We start from the raw sequence: 17,319 nt of genomic DNA on the forward strand, positions 1-17,319 counted from the left end.
ACTTAAAATCAGACTCCCCTAAGAATGCAAGATATGGCATCAAAATATGTCTGGTATTTATGTATAAAGTCTTTAATATAAGTATAGTTCTAGTTTTAGTATAAAGTAATTTGTTATTGTTGTTATTTTTATAGGGCCAGTTAACAATATAATAGAATTGAAATTCTTTATTTATCACACACCTGGGAAATTATTTGCTACAACGGCTAAAACACCAAATCACAAGTTTAAAAAAAAAAACTCGTAAATTACAGTCTGTAAGAACAGAATAATAAAATAAGGGGCTAAATGATCACAGTATGGCAGATTAAGAACAGAGAGACCATTTCAAAACTAGGACTTTAACAGAAATATGCAGGTTGAGTTAAAAGTGCAGATTGTATGATATGAAATAAAATCTGGAGTCAGATTTTTCTGGGCCACTTGACAAAATCTGACTCCCCTACTATTTTTGGAATGCAAGAAGTGGCAACCTCCAAACTTTCTCAGCTACAACATCTGCACCTCTGCTACTGCTGTGTGAAGTATCAACTATGTATTACTTATTACTATCATTACAGGAGAGAAGTTGTAGGGGTAGTCAGATTTTTCTGGACCACTTGACAAAATCTGTCAGATTTTCTACACTTTCTCTCCTGTAATGACTACTTCACACAGAAGCAGAGGTGCAGATGTTGTAGCTGAGAAAGTTTGGAGACAGACAGACAGACAGACAGATAGATAGGAATCCTAAGGCCAGTAATCTCCTAAATTAATAATGATTAATCATCAGAGAATCACTGCCAGTGTCATGGTAATGACTGGATGCAGCTAACTTACAAAGAAATGATTCTGAACTACATGTCAGCTTTCAAAGATTGGACTTTTCATAGAACACTTCATGTTTTTATATTTACAGACGGACAGACAGGAATCCTGAGGCCAGTAATCTCCTCAATTAATTATGCTTAATCATCAGAGAATCACTGAACCAGCTCTGCATCTAACGGGTTCCTGCAGCCCAGAGGGATCTCAGGAACCATTAAGGTGGTAATTGAGGAAATTCGCCCTGCTGCTCACTGCCTCCATCCAGACGTCTATCCCTCTACCACTGATAATTCATTTAACTGAGTAACCACTTTGAATGGTTTAATTAATTTACCAGTCACGTCTGTTAAAGACAGCTTTCCTCTTAATGGATTTTGCAACGAAGACACTAAATAAGAAATTAGACCTGAATTCTGTGAAGCCGGATCTCAAGGACTTTAAGTTTGTGGAGGACTTCATGAACTTTTACTGAACCCTGCATGGAGAAATCTTCTTGGCAGGGGTTCAGTCTGTGTCCAGTGTGCATACGCTGGTGTCGTTGTCGGGTTCCTTGTTGGTTGGACGTTTGTCCAGACTGGTCAAAGCAGCACTGTTCACCATTGGCAGAGTGCTGACAAGTCTGAGACTTTTGTCCATCTGTTCCGTTCTGCTTGGAAAACAAACAAAGAGAACGTCACTGTTGGAATTTAACATTCAGTTGTCTGATTACGTCACAATTCCTAATCTAACCTACATTCCCAGATTAACCTGGACCAGATTTCTGTGTCAAAACCAATACAGGTTAGACTGAACGATAGCTGATAATGTGTTAACAGAATTCAACTGACCACAGTTGTTCAAAACTGTTTTGAAACAATTTTGCAGCAATATCCAAAATTATCCAATACACAATTGTGTGTACACTGTGACTGAGACCAGTCTTTACATACCTCACTGTGACACTGATTGAATGCTTTCTTTCTGGTGTGGATCTGCTGGTGTTGTTTCAGGGAACCCAAAGATGTAAAAGTCTTCTTACACTCATCACATCTGTATGGTCTCTCCCCAGTGTGGACACGTTGGTGAACTTTGAGGTTTGCAATGTAGCTGTAGCGTTTCCCACACTGATCACAAGGGTATGGTTTAACCCCAGTGTGGGTCACTTCATGAGCTTTTAACTGTGAGTACTGTACAAATGGTTCACCACAGTGATCACATACGTACACATCATGTCCAGTGTGGATGCGTTGGTGATATTTTAAGCTCTGTTGGGAGTTGAAAGTTTTTTCACAGGAGTCACAGTGGTACCGCTTTCTACCAGAATGGGGGCATTGATGGATCAACAACTGTTCATGTTGAGTAAAGGTTTTCACACACTGATCACAGTTGAATGGTTTAACTCCACTGTGCATGAGTTGATGGCTTTTTAAGTGACCCTTCTGAGTAAAAGCCTTTCCACACTGATCACAGCCGAACGGTTTAACTCCACTGTGCATGAGTTGATGACGTCTTAACGTACTCTTGTGAGTAAAAGCCTTTCCACACTGATCACAGCTGAACAATTTCACTCCACTGTGCATGAGTTGATGATTTGCTAGATGACTCTTGTCAGTAAAAGCCTTACCACACTGATCACAGCTGAATGGTTTAACTCCACTGTGAATAAGTTGATGGCTTTTTAACTGACTCTTCTGAGTAAAAGCCTTTCCACACTGAGCACAGCTGAATGGTTTAACTCCACTGTGAATGAGTTGATGGCTTTTTAACTGACTCTTGTGAGTAAAAGCCTTTCCACACTGATCGCAGCTGAATGGTTTAACTCCACTGTGAATGAGTTGATGTCTTTTTAACTGACTCTTGTGAGTAAAAGCCTTTCCACACTGAGCACAGCTGAATGGTTTAACTCCACTGTGAATGAGTTGATGTCTTTTTAACTGACTCTTGTGAGTAAAAGCCTTTCCACACTGAGCACAGCTGAATGGTTTAACTCCACTGTGAATGAGTTGATGGCTTTTTAACTGACTCTTCTTAGTAAAAGTCTTTCCACACTGATCACAGCTGAATGGTTTGTCCACAGTGTGAATACGTTTGTGAATTCTTAGCTTTGTTGCTGTGATAAAAGTCTTGCCACATTGCTCACAACTCAGTGATTCATCTCTTTTTGCCGTTGTTGCTGAACCATCCTTATCCTCCTCAGAGGTCCCACATCTCACTCCATTGCTGTGTTTACATTTCTGTAACAAAAGACAAAGATAAAAACAGAGGCAGTGATGGAAGAGCAATCATGAAAAAAAATTTAACCGAAAAGTCTCAATTCCATGTAGTTGGACATGAGGCTGAAACAAGATCAAGAATCTGCAGACATGCTAGCAGCTTTGTCATTAGAAACCTAGAAATGAGTCAACAGCACACTCACAATGTCAACAAAACTATTTTCACAGGCCGATAGTTTTCAGCTTTCTGCACGGTAGTTTTAGAATATTGAGTAGTAAAATCTGTCGATCACCGTGAAAAACAAAGCAGAGCTCACGACTGATGGGATTGTACCACCAGGATCTCTTCATCCCCAGACTTTCCGTTAAGTTACATTACTGGAGAAATGTACAATATGAAAAGCATACAACATCAACGTCCAGATTTAGGTCTTAATGGCAGCAGGTTCAATTCAGACCACCAACACTTTCTAGTTTCTCCTAGGGGATCAGATGTTGATACCAGTCCAGAAAAGATCTGTAATTCTGCCACTGAATTCTGGATTTGACGCTAACGACCCGGGAAATTTGTTGCGCAGCAGTTACACAAACGTTCACCATCAAACAACAAAAGCAACAAAACAGTGAAACACAGGGATGTCAACAGGAAATTCGGATTTCAACTGAAAATTATTGACGGGGCGGGGTGGAGGGGGCGGGGCGGGGGGGCTGAAGCTGAGAGATTTATAGTGAAATAGAAGTCATTTAGACTGATAAAAATGGTCAAAAACATAACACTAGACTTGTTTCAGTCAGCAAATTTAATGAAAAGTTAACTTACATGTTCTTCAATCTTTTCTCACTATCTTCAGTCCAAAATATTTCACAAATCTATCAGAGTTCTATTCTACTATGTACAATATATCCAAGTCAGTTCACTGCAACACTCTTATTTTGCCAATTTTCTTCTCTTTGCAGCAAGCTGTGTAAGTCTCTGGACAGCCTTCCTTTTCAACTCCTGCTGGTGGGCTTTTCTGGCAGCCATTTCCTTCTCTTTCAATGTATCTTTTGCCTTGGCACTTGAAGTAGCTGTTCATGCTGCTGGTGTAACTGTCTGACAGTGCTACGCATCCACGCGATCCGTAGTTAATCAAATCGTTACAATACACACAAAAAGCTTTTCTGGCCACGTCTGGTTTCTTCAGAAATTGTCCAAGTGTTTCCGTTACCTCGTCCATCTTTGAGCCAATTTTCACCTTCACAGTGACTTTTCTCTCCAGCCATTCCCATCGGAACTTATTTTTGACACTTTTGTCAATTTCTGTGACTGATGACTCCTGATCCTTCGATAAAAATCTCATCATTCCGCTGAGCACGATACCAAATCTCCAAACATCCGAGTCGAACACGCCACCATGAATTTGTGACAAAGAATGCTACGAGCAATTTGATTGGTCCAAGCTTGAAGCTGTCCAACTGCTGGGCCGTTTACAATCGAACGATAGCTTCAGGGAAAATCTCGCAGGAGTGAGGCGTGAGTTTCGTAGTGAGGCGCAAGTTTCGTTTAACGAAACTCACGCCTCACTCCCGCGAGATGTTAACAACGTTAACATCAGCGACAATAAAGTACCTAACCCCCCTAAAATTTTCTCAACAGATTTAGAGGATTCACAGAAATGTTCAAATTTGACATTAAATCGGCGGAAATCCGCGGATCCACAGACAATTGTCATCCCTGAAAACAGTTAAAGGAACAGCAACGATTAAAGGAAATGTTTTACAAACGTAAAAAAACCACAGTAAAACAATTAAAAGCAAAATAAAAGCCATTTAAAGAAAAATGAAACAAAACATAAGAGACAGGGACATCGGCAGCAATCTTGGTCATTTGGTCAGACGTCGTAAAAGTTTTCAATAAACGGCCACCGATGTAATCAGGTAGAGGACTTTTCTTTGGTCTGCACTGTTTGAGACACCAGATTACATTTTTAACATAGATTTATTTCCAACCCGGATAAAAGAAAGGGATTCTGTGGAGACGCTGACATGAGACAGTTTTTAGTCTCAGCATGTTTAGCCCTAAAATCATGGGAGTCAAACCTGATATAAAAACTGTTTAGACTTTGAGCCAGCTCTAAATCAGAATTATAACCGCTGAGCTGAACTCTCTCATTGACACATTAATTAGTTCCAGTGATCAGATTCATGCCGTCCCAGACTGAACTGAGGTTGTTCATTTTGAGCTGAGACTCAAGTTTGTCTTTGTATTGTCTTTTGTGGGTCCTGATCTCCTACTTTATTTCCTTCTGTCAGTTATACAGATTTAGTGTATTTCCTTCTCTGAAGACTGTTTTCTTTATGTACAGTAGGTCTTTAAGCTTCTTAGAAAGCCATGGCTTAGTGTTTGGATATAGTTTAACAGTTTTATCAGGAATAACACTGGTTTCACAGTCTGTGACCCAGCTGCTCACAACATCAGTCGGTTCATCAATATCAGCTGAGGACTCCTTAAACACATCCCAGTCAGTAACCTCCAGACATCCCTGCAGAGTGTGACAAACTCTCACTCTGATGTTCTGCACTTTGCCTTGCTTCGGTACAGTGGTAGACAGGGATAAGGAGGATGCAGTTGTGGTCAGAGGAACCCAGAGCAGAAGCACCTTTGTGCCCACAGGTATTTATTTCACTGGCCTTTGGACGGATATAGACAAGTTTCACAAATATTTGGGGAAATTTCTGAGGCAGATATGAAGGGCACAGTGAAGCAGAAAGCAGTTCTAAGTCAGTAGTGCACAGTTTCTCCAGGACAGTGTCAGATTTGCACCAGCGCTGTCCTTGTCATTTGGAAGACCCACTTGAGCCCAAGCTTTCATTTGCTGGCTGATGTTGCTTCAATAATTCCACATAATGTTCGATTCTCTTGATGCCATCTATTTTGTGAAGTGCACCAGTCCCTCCTGCAGCAAAAACACTCCCACAACATGGTGCTGCCACCCCCATGCTTCACAGTTGGGATGGTGTACTCAGGCCATCCTCAGCCAGCATCTTCACAAGGTCGTTTGCTTTTGTTCTGGGGTTGATGAGCACATTTCCCTCCAAAACAATTCTAACCTTAACCAATCTCCATCTTGAGCAGTAAGATGGCTTGACATTCCCATGGTGTTGATCTGGGCATGTAGTTATTTGGACAGATAAACCTCAAACCACAGCAATCTGGAAATTGCACTCAAGTAGGGATGTAACGATTACTGGTTAAAATGATAAACCGCGGTAAAATGTCTGACGGTTAGTAATTCCGTTTCAAATTTTAATTACCGTTAAACCGTGTTTGATTGCCACAATCCGGAAAATCTCAGGAATAGGCGTACTACTGTTGTGAGAAGTGCAGCAGCATGCAGCCAATCGGACACATGCGCCCCGTGCGCATGCGCACTGAACAGTAAACAACTCATAAATATGGCGGAGGGCAGCAATACCGGCAGTGGAGAGATTTTTCCACCGTCGAAACGGACCAAGTCTGAAGTCTGGGCGTACTTCGGTTTTTATAAAGACACGCAAGGGAGACTGGTGGAAGAAAACAGCCCAGTCTGCCGAAAATGCCACAAAAAAGTATCGGCAAAGGGTGGAAACACGTCCAACATGATGGCTCATCTACGGGACCACCACCCGCAACTGTGCAGCGAGTTAAAGGTAAGATAACTTAAATGAATGCATGTGGGGCTTAGGGAACCGTGAAAACGGAGCGTGATCGTCTCGTTTCTACTCCGGCACAATACTAGCTCCGTGGCTAAAGCTAAATGCACCGTTGTTGCCGACAAAGTCCGACATAGAATCGTCTCGTTTCTGCTCCGGCACAATACTAGCTCCGTGGCTAAAGCTAAATGCACCGTTGTTGCCGACAGAAAGTCCGACATAGAATCAACGGCCGGTTAATGTTCAGAAGACAGCGTTACATGGTGTGTGAGTGGGTGTGGGTGGTTGAGGGAGAGGGGGGCGTGTGTGTGTGTGATGATGAATAATAATAATTATTTAATAATAACCATTATAATTTTGTTTTCCTCTTATTTACAGAGAGGGCGAGTAATGGACAGAACCAGGACAAATCCTCCAACAGCTTTGTACTTCTTCGGTCACAGTGGCACAAACAATAACTCAGGCGTTTGAAAGGAAGGCTGCTTATGCACCGACTTCAAAACATGCCAAAGACCTCACAGCAGCTATCTCGTATTTTATTGCGAAAGACATGATGCCATTTCAAACTGTTGAGAGGCCTGGATTTTTGAACGTGATGAAGGTTGCTGTGCCTCACTATAAGTTCCTTCACGGAATCATTTTTCCCAAGACTGAAATCCCAAAGATGTATAACGATCTCAAAGCTGAGGTTGCAAAAGTGTAACTCAGGGAACATACTACGCTGCAACCACAGACATCTGGACCAGTGAAAGTGGGGCAGGGCAACCCTACATAAGCTTCACCATACACTACCTCAGCCCAGACTGGAAGCTGTCATCACAACTGCCTGGAAACCCAGTTCTTTCCAGAGGATCACACGTCTCAAAACATCACAGAGTTTTTCGAAGAACATGCTGGAGGAGTGGGGGATCAAGAAGCAAGACCTCTGCTGCATTACAACAGACAATGCAACCAACATGGTGAAGGCTTTTGAAGAGTTCACAGATCTGTGGCTTGGGTGCTTTGGGCACAACTTAAACCTGGCCATCTCAAAGGCTCTGAAAATCCAGAGGGTGGACACAGCAGTCAGAGCCTGCCGTCATCTCGTCCAAGCCTTTTCACGGAGCTGGAAGAGAAAGAGAGCACTGAAAGAAAAGCAAACACTCTCAACGTTCCACAGAAGGCTCTCATCCATGATGTGGTGACAAGATGGGGATCTACACACAAGATGGTTGAGCGTTTCCTCAGCGAACAGCAGCCAGTCTGTGCCACATTGGCTGCTGAAAAAAGGAACGTATCATTTAATGCCCAAGGATGCAGACATTAGTGTCATGGAGCAACTCTGGCCAGCTGCTTGAGCCCCTGAGCAAACTGACTGACGCACTTGCCTCAGAGACACATGTGACGCTGTCAGCCTTGAAACCTCTTCTGGACCACATCACCCGTGATGTTCTGGTCAAAAAGGTGGGGATTCAGTTTTGACCCAAAGAAATGAAACGAGTGATGAGAGAAGATCTTAACAACAGATACCAGAGAAGGCAAAGACAGTGATGGACATGGCGTGTTTCATTGACCCCCGCTTCAAAAGCACCTTTTTAGATGAGCCTGAGGCTGCAACTGTTGAGAGCTGTGTACACGAGGAAGCCTTGAAACTAGCACCTGTAGAGATCAGGGAAGAACCACAAAGCATCAGCAGCACCTCCACAACACTAACCCTCCAGCATCAGAGGAGAAGGCCTGGCTGGATTGTTGAGAAAGATTTCCTCAGCAGGAACCAGAGAAGGAGGAGGGGTCAGTTTATGACCACTGCAGAGAGAGTGAAGGAAGAAATAAAGCACTACTTGTCTCTGCCATCCATTTCAGCAGAGGAGGATCCACTTGTGTGGTGGAGGGGGCATGCATCAGAGCTGCCTCATCTTGCCAGGGTTTCCAGGAAGCTTTTGTGCATCCCAGCAACCAGCGTGCCATCCGAGAGGGTATTCAGTGCCAGCGGGCACATCGTCTCCCCTCAAAGATCACTTCTCAAGCCAGACAAAGTAAATATGCTGACATTTTTACGTTTCAATCTCAACTAGTGATCAAAGTCAGCAGCAAGCAACACCTTATGGTGAGGACTACAGACAATCAGTGTGGCTCATTTGATTTGTTTACATATTTTATGTTATTTTAACCACCATCTGCACTACACATTTGTTTACATGTGGTTATATTGTTCTTGCATCCACTTTACTGTTTTTTTACTACTAGTGTTATTGTATAATATTTGTAAGACTTTCCGAGCACTGAATGTGAAGATTCATACACTTTGCACAACAAATGTTTATGTTAAATGTTAATGTTTATGAGGCAGTGGCACCTTACTTCTTTTGTTGTACTTTATTCCAAATGTTGCTTTCAAGCAAACGGACTACCTCCTGGCTCTTTTAAGGTCCCCTCTTTAATTTTTGTAGCTTATTAATATGCTATTTAAGGTTGAAGTTCTTATTAGGGTCCGAGCACCGAGGGTGCGAAGGACAGGCGGTGCCAGGGCACCGACTGTCCAAGGCACCAGCGGTGCCAAGGACCCTATTGAAACCCTAGGGTTTATTATTATTATTATTATTATTATTATTATTATTTTTTTTTTTTTTTTTTTTTTTTCTCCCGTAAAGTAAATTGGCTTTTTGGCGGCCTTATCATACTCCAAAACGCGTGAAATTTGGCATGCACATCAGGACTGGCGAAAAATTTGATATTTTATGGGAGTTGCGCATGTGCATGGCAAAATGGCTCTATAGCGCCACCTGCAAAGTTGAAAAAGTAGTCATTAGGCCAACTGCCACAATGTTTCATGTACAGCTACAATATTTGGTGGGCATATGCAGAACATCTGGACACACCAAAAAGTCAATTACAGCCACGCCCTAAACCCAACAGGAAGTCGGCCACCTTCAATTTGCTGTAAATTTTTCAAACTTAATCGCTCCTCGGGAAATGACTTGCCTTTTTGGCGGCCTTATCATGAACCAAAACGCGTGAAATTTGGCGTGCACATCAGGACTGGCGAAAAATTTGATATTTTATGGGAGTTGCGCATATGTGTGAAAAAATGGCTCTATAGCGCCACCTGCAAAATTGAAACAGTGGTCATTAGGCCAACTTCCACAATGTTTTATTTACAGCTACAATATTTGGTGGGCATATGCACCACATCAGGACACACCAAAAAGTCAATCACAGCCACACCCTAAACCCAACAGGAAGTCGGCCATCTTGAATTTGCTGTACATTTGTCAAAATTTATAGCTCCTAGTGGATAAGTCTGAGAGAACTGAAATTTGGCCAGTACATGCACCAGACCTTTCTGATGAAAAGTTATCAAAAACTCAACCAGAAGCCAAAAGGTGTGGCCATGGCGGAGCCTCAAACAACTGATCCTTCGCCATGAAACAGGAAGTGGTGTCTAATTCTTCTCAACATGCTCCAATCTGCCTGAAACTTTACATGTATGATGACAGTCCTGTCCTGATGTCATCCACATAGGGATATTCATTGACAGTCATAGCGCCACCTTGTGGTTTCAGGAAATAGACATCTTTTACACTTTCATGCCCTATTGTTACCCGGTTGATCATATTCACTTCAAATGCAGTGACAACAGCCTAAACACATTGATGATGCATCCCAGTGAAAATGGTGACTTGTCATCAAAGGGCGTGTCTGTGGCGGCCAAACCAATTTCGATGTTTCGCCATGAAAATGTAACGATTCATATCTCAGCTGAACAACATCCTATCTGCCTCAGACTTCACATGCTGGATACCAGGTCCAGTCTGAACACATCCACACTCATAAATTTTGAAAAAGTCATAGCGCCACCTGTTGGTAATAGTAAGTTTAAGGCCTTATATTTTCAGGTACAATGGCCCCAAACTTGGTGATATCATGCTGGAAATTGGTCAGTCGAGTCTTCACCTCTTGACAATCACACACTGTGAAGGGTGTGACATTTCATGCAACGCTGTTGCCGTAGCAACCAAATATCGCCATGAAAAACAAAGCCCTTTCTGACAGGTTAGGAATACTCCAATGCTCACAAAAATTACCACACACATCACCATTGACCCAAGGAACAACACTGTATGCATCTCGGCACTGCACATGCTATAGCGCCCCTACAGTATTTTTAACAAACAGCCCCCCAGCACGTTTCACCTACATCCATGAAATTTGGGAGGCTTATAGAGCACATCAGGACGCACAAAAAAGCCTCTTGGAGCCATGTCCTAAACCCAACAGGAAGTCGGCCATCTTGGATTAATTGTGAGATTTTTGATGATTTTTCTCATTTTTGAGAGTTAATACCTCCTAGGGGATAATTCCAGGAGACCTGAAATTTTGTCAGTCCACACAGCAGGACTTGGTGATGAAAAGTTATCAAAAGTTTAACCAGAAGCCAAATGGCGTGGCCATGGCGACCATCAGCGTTTTGATGCTTCGCCATGAAACATCAACTGCTGTATAACTCTCCTCTGCATGCTCCAATCTGCCTCAAACTTTCCATGTGTGATCACAATCCAATCCTGATCACATCTACAGGCCAACAGACACTCTCAGTCGCAGCGCCACCTGATGGAGGGACAGTAAATGCTGTATAACTGGCCTCTACATGATCAAATCAGCCTGAAACTTTTCATGAGTGATCAGAGTCCAACCCTCATCACATCCACTGTTTGAAATACACTCTGAGTTACAGCGCCACCTGGTGGATGGACAGGAAATGCTCTATAACTGCTCTGAACATGCTACAGTCTGGCTGAAATTTTAAATGTATGATTGGACTCTGGTCCAGATGCGATTCAGAGGCCGACATACACTCTCAGTCACAGCGCCACCTGGTGGACGTGCGTGGATTCACGACCAGCGTGGATGCGAGGACCCGTCCATCGCTGCTTGCAGCTTTATTTTGATTGTTTTTTTGCTAAATAAAAACGTTGTTCATTGATTTAAGTGTGCCTATGAGTACTTTTTAAACATTTTGAACATATTTCACAATACCGTGATAATATCGATAACCGTGATAATTTTGATCACAATTATCGTGATATCAAATTTTCATATCGTTACATGCCTACACTCAAGGATGAACCACACCTGCGGAGGCCCACAAATGTCTTCCTGATGTCTTGGCTGATTTCTTTAGGTTTTCTAATGTCATCACACAAGGAAGCAGTGGGTTTGAGGTGTGCCTGAAAATACATCTTAATCTATCAAAAGCTTTCAAAGTCAGGACATCATTATCTTGAAGGCATAGCAATCTTAGTGTATGCAAACTTCTGATTATAGAATAGAATTACGTTTTCAGTCCCTCCAAGATTTCGCGGGCGTTTTTCATGATTGTTGCGGCCGAAAATGCCTGAATTCGCGGCAGCTTTTCTAAAAAAATTGCGATAAAAGTTGCAATGTTTTAAGCTTATTTGTTGTGATGAAATTGCGGGAGACAGTGACAACTACTAAAAAGCTGCATTTTTTCCAGATTGTAGAACATGTTTCAACGCTGTAATTGACAATATTTATTCCGAAATTAATTATATAACGTTCCAACCCATTTCCACAAAAGCTGGCACACCACAGTGGGAAATTAGCAGCAGCCAGATACTGGTTTAACATGATGTGGTTGGTAGATTTGCGGCACAAAATGCTAATTTACTATTGAATGAATCATATTTGGACATATCTGTCAGTGGCTTAAAAAGTTAATTTCACATCCTGGCACACGTGTTCACAAGCACACGCTCACAGCTGGTCACGTCAACTAAAAGAACAGCACAGAGAGCGCAGTCCTGCACCAAGACAGGTGTGTGTTCTGCATGTATACATACCGAATCGCGTGACCTAAATATGTAGCTGGCAACTGGAATTGATGGGACTCAGAAACACCCCCACAATTTAATCAGTTGTTCCTTGTGTCATTTCCGATACGTCCACAGTGGTAGATTTGTTGTAGGATCACAATCATGTGATCGTCAGCGGGCCGCTGAGGTAGCGTTCACCTGTTGCCATGGTTACCGTGCCGCTATCAGACGCAGTGCCGCTATGAATCCTTAACAAATACGTGGATCCAAACTTTAAGCCGCATCACTGCTGAAGTCTAATCATTTGGTCCTTGTGTCATTTCTGACCGACCCTGAAAATTTCATTCAAATCCCTGAGTCTGTTTTTGAGTGATGTTGGTAACAGAGGAAGGATTCACACACGCCGATTGTCACATAACACTGCCGAGTTCTTTGGTGGAATAATTAAACTAATTTACCTCATTCTTTCAGTGCTCTAATGGATCTGGATGCAACGGTTTCCATCATGGTGATTAATGTGGTCTGTTTTCCGCTCATTTCAGCCGTTCTAATATGTTTCGTGTTTTTTTAAAGTGTATTAATCGATGATTTTTTTTTCTTTTTGTATTCCACCACAATATTGCACGGTTGTAAAACCGTTTAGCTTCACTTTGGTGAAAAACATCAGTGAATTAGTTGTTTATCAATGTCTTCAGCAGTAATTTTTGTTGGTAAATGAGAGACATTAGTACTGCACATGTCTGCATTTTCAAACCATAAACAAGGAAGTGAATTCGGTGACGTACGTGCATTAGGTTTGCGCTGGGGACTGCTATGATTGGTGGAACTCACGGGAGGCGGGCCAAAATTGCGGGAAAGTTGCGGTGATTGGACAAAATTGCAAGGCCACGCAAAATTCGCAGAGATTGGTTGATTTCGCGTGATCACAACATCGCAAATTCCTGGAGGGACTGCTATATTAATCCCCGAAGGGAAATTCAATTGTTTGGTCTTATCTTTTTGCTTTTGAATTAAACAGTCCGATTGCTGATGGCAAGAAACATTTCCTGAATCTTTTTGTCCTGCAGCACAGGGATAGGAGCCGTCCACCGATGTTTTGTTGTTCACTGAGGCAAATGTGAAGTGGATGATCCATGTTTGTCAGAATGGCCTCCATCTTTCTAAGTGTCCGTCTCTCCACCTCATCCTCCAATGTGTTCAATCCGATTCCAACTACAGAGCAGCTTTTTTAATCAGTTTGTTCAGATGCCTTGCATCCTTGTTCTTTATACTGCCTCCCCAGCAGACTGCAGCATAAAACAGGACACTTGCTACCACAGACTGATAAAACATCTGCAGCATCTTACTGCAGATGTCTATTGATCGAAATCTTCTCAGGCAAAAAAGTCGGCTCTGGCCCTTTTTGTAGATGAAGTCTGCATTTTTAGACCAGTCTAATTTATTGTCAAGGTGGACACCTAAATATTTATATGATGTCACCACCTCCATGTCAACACCACAAGTGTTCAATGGATGAAGAGGGGTTTTGGATCTGCGGAAATTTATGATCATTTCCTTTGTCTTTGAGGCGTTGAATAGCAGGCAGTTTTTGTGACTCCAGTCACTGAAGGCACTTATCAGATCTCTGTATTCAGCTTCATGTCCATTTCTGATACATGCCACGATAGCAGTGTCATCAGAGTATTTCTGAATGTGGCAGGACTCAGTGCTGTATTTGAAGTCAGATGTATACAGTGTGAACAGGAATGGAGCCAGGACTGTTCCTTGTGGAGCCCCAGTACTACTCATTAACATCCCAGAAACACAGTTCCCCAGCCTGACAAACTGGCCTTCCTGTCAGGTAATCTGTGATCCATGAAAGACAGGAAGGATCCACTCCCATCTCTGTGAGCTTGTCTTTGAGGATGGTGGGTTGGATGGAGTTGAAAAACCAAAGAACATGATTCTCACATAAACTCCAGGTTCCTCCAGATGAGACAGGGCACGGTGAAGCATGAAGAGGATGGCATCATCCACTCCAATGTGTTTTTTGTATGCAAACTGCAAGGAATCGAGTTTGTCTTTGACCTCAAGCCTCAGTAGACGTAAAACCAGCTGCGCCAGAGTTTTCATGATGTGTGAGGTCAGAGCAATAGGTCTGTAGTCATTTAGTTCAACTGGACATTTGATTTTTGGTACCGATACAATACAGGATGTTATCCATAGAGCAGGCAGCCTTTGCAGGTATGACTGCGTCTATAGAGAAGCTGATGTATTCAGTAAAACAATCAACCTGTCTGTCAATGTTCATACTGTCCTCATCTGTTTCCAGAAGCACATTCCAGTCTGTTGATTCAAAGCAGTCCCTTAGAGCTTCACTAGTTTGAGGAGTCCATCCTCTGATTTGGACTTTAGTTGCAGACTGTCTCAGCACACAAGGTTTGTAACAGGTCTGCAGATAAACCAAGTTATGATCTGACCTGCCCAGTGGTGGTAAGGCAGTAGCTCTGTAACTTCTTTGACATTGGCATACAGCAGGTCTAGGGTTTTATTCTCTCTGGTAGGGCAGTTAAACTGTGTAAATCCAGTCAGATGAGAGGAGAGGCTGACATGATTGAAATCTCCTGATATTATTACAAGCGCCTCAGGATGTTGAGTCTGTATCCTAGCAACAGTATCATGCAAAACATCACATGGAACCAAGTCAGTTACCTTGGGTGGAATGTATACAAGTATTGTTATGATGTGACCCTTGGAACATAGTATGGCTAAAGTCCATAGTCAAGTCCAAGATTGTGAAGAAAGTAATAAAAATTCTATTAAAAAAATCTCTTTCATTATTCTGGCATTTAAAGATAATTTTGGTCATCTTAACCGACATAAAACAGGAGAAGCATTGCCAGATTTAATGTCAGATCGTGTAAATTAAAAAAGGGTTATGTGTCGTTTATACAGTGTAAGTAAACTTCTGGGTTCAACTGTCTGAATTTCATGAGAAGGAAAAGGCTGGTAAACTCACAATGCTCAAAAGTATTATTCTCTACCAAAGAAAATGCTGCTCTTTACCTTCCTGAACAACTTGCTTGAAAAACAAGACTTTTCTTCTGTTACTTATCTTCATCACCATGTAAGACATTTTCAGAAAGTATGATCAGCAGCTAGTTCAGCCTCAAACAAAAAACAAGCAGCTTCCTAGCAGTCCACCATTATATCCTCAGTACAGCTGCTTCTGCAGAGCTACATCTCTCCAGCCAACGTCACCTGGCTTTGGTCGGCCCATCTAACCAACTGGAGCAACTTTACACATTTTAAAGAACAAATTCATGATAATAATGTTACAGTGGTATGTTTCTCACTTTTTGTGAAGAATCCATGTTTCCTCCGTTGTTGAGCTCAGACTAAATGGCTGCCAACATTCCTCTGCTCCTCCGTCAGACTCTCCTCCTCCTGCCAATCACCTGTCACATCAAACACATCTTCATGAGGATACCACTCTATACACAAGTGTCAGAGTGTCCCATATGTTCATCAGCCAACACAGAGGACACATTTCAACTCAATAGTTCACTTTTAGCTCTTTTCAGTTTCAACTAAAACTGATACAAATGAACTTAAACTGTTAAAAATAAGGAACATAGACAGAAAACAGACATGGAAAAAGAGAATAAAGAGAACATAAAGATGCTACTGCAGGTGATTCAAGACAGGACTGCTGGTAGAAAACTGTTCATGCTGTAAGTTAGTGAATGTATTTTACTGCTCAGTGTTCTGTTTAAAGGCAGCTCTCACTCTCTGTTCTTTGCACTCTCCCATAGTGTCAAGTGTCCTCCCACTTTCAATGACAGGTGATTCTCATTATGATTTTCTCACAGTTTGTGCAGTTTCCCCACTTGAAAAAGGATGTTTCATCTACCCAGGGTTTGAGCAGGACTCCACTCATCAATCAGACAGTTGCTTTCTTTCTTTTCCCTCTTTTATTTTGCAGTGGTCACAAATTCATGAGATACAGAGGTGGCAACTTCCATAAGTCCATACGTTTAGTTGATAGATTAAGGTGAAAAACCTTTAAACAGAACACAAAAGGACAATGTTCACATTACTGCATTCAGCAAATAGTAACAACCATTCCTCATGGACATTTTCACCACATTGGCAAATGCTACTCCACTCAGTTTATGTTTGTCAACCTCAACACCACATAAACTGAAGCGACAAATCATGGCATGAGCAATATTCAACCCAATACTATACCACACATGAATTTATCTGCATTCTAAAGAGTTAATTTTAAATCACAGTTTAAAAATTACTCTGAGGATTTTTATTAAAATTTTTTAACCATTTTATACTTTTTACTTCATGGTTTTAAAATTATTTTAAGTGCATAAAGTGCTTTTAAAGTGCAATCCTTTCCAGATCCAATAAATAAATAAAGGGCATCGTAAAAACCCACCATTACAAACAGGATGAATTCACTGGTCTTAGCTGGAACCCTCTAATTAGCACCAGAGCCTAGAGATAGTAAGAGTTGCGACACTCCCATAGGGTGCCGTTGTACGCTTTCTTTCGGTCTACTTCCGGGTTGTGGAGGCTTGTTTAGTTCCAAGCACGGCTTCGACAGTGATAGCCAGCGTTCATTTGCACTGCAGGTCGTTGAGTATATGTGGAGGTAAGTTGATGAAATGCCTACCTCTTTTGAATTGTCAACTGCCTATATTTTATCAGAGGCTCTTTATGATGCATATGCTGAGCTTTATTTGTATTTGCGCAGCGTAATTATATATATTTTATCTTGGTAGACGACCGAATTTCTGCTACTTTTTTTTAGCTCGACTCTGCTGTTAGCTGTGAAGTTA

General features: G+C 41.9%; 1 protein-coding gene across 4 annotated transcripts; it reads right to left on the reverse strand.

The window, feature by feature from the left end:
• Nucleotides 1–236: 236 nt before the first annotated feature.
• Nucleotides 237–16,729, reverse strand: LOC127530329 (zinc finger protein OZF-like). Of its 4 annotated transcripts, none has more exons than XM_051936961.1 (4): nt 16,377–16,729; nt 15,820–15,921; nt 1,737–3,020; nt 237–1,456 (listed from the first exon to the last, which is right to left on the reverse strand). In XM_051936961.1, the coding sequence occupies exons 2-4, from the start codon at nt 15,835–15,837 to the stop codon at nt 1,208–1,210; spliced, it is 1,551 nt and encodes a 516-aa protein (XP_051792921.1). In that variant the 5' UTR covers nt 15,838–15,921; nt 16,377–16,729; the 3' UTR covers nt 237–1,207. The 4 variants fall into 4 exon arrangements, with proteins under 4 accessions (XP_051792921.1, XP_051792919.1, XP_051792920.1 ...); XM_051936959.1 differs by having other exon boundaries at nt 16,334–16,729; XM_051936960.1 differs by lacking the exon at nt 16,377–16,729 and adding an exon at nt 16,253–16,321.
• Between the last annotated feature and the right edge of the window lie 590 nt (nt 16,730–17,319).

Source organism: Acanthochromis polyacanthus, chromosome 16 (genome assembly GCF_021347895.1).
Source record: "Acanthochromis polyacanthus isolate Apoly-LR-REF ecotype Palm Island chromosome 16, KAUST_Apoly_ChrSc, whole genome shotgun sequence".
NCBI lineage: Eukaryota > Metazoa > Chordata > Actinopteri > Pomacentridae > Acanthochromis > Acanthochromis polyacanthus.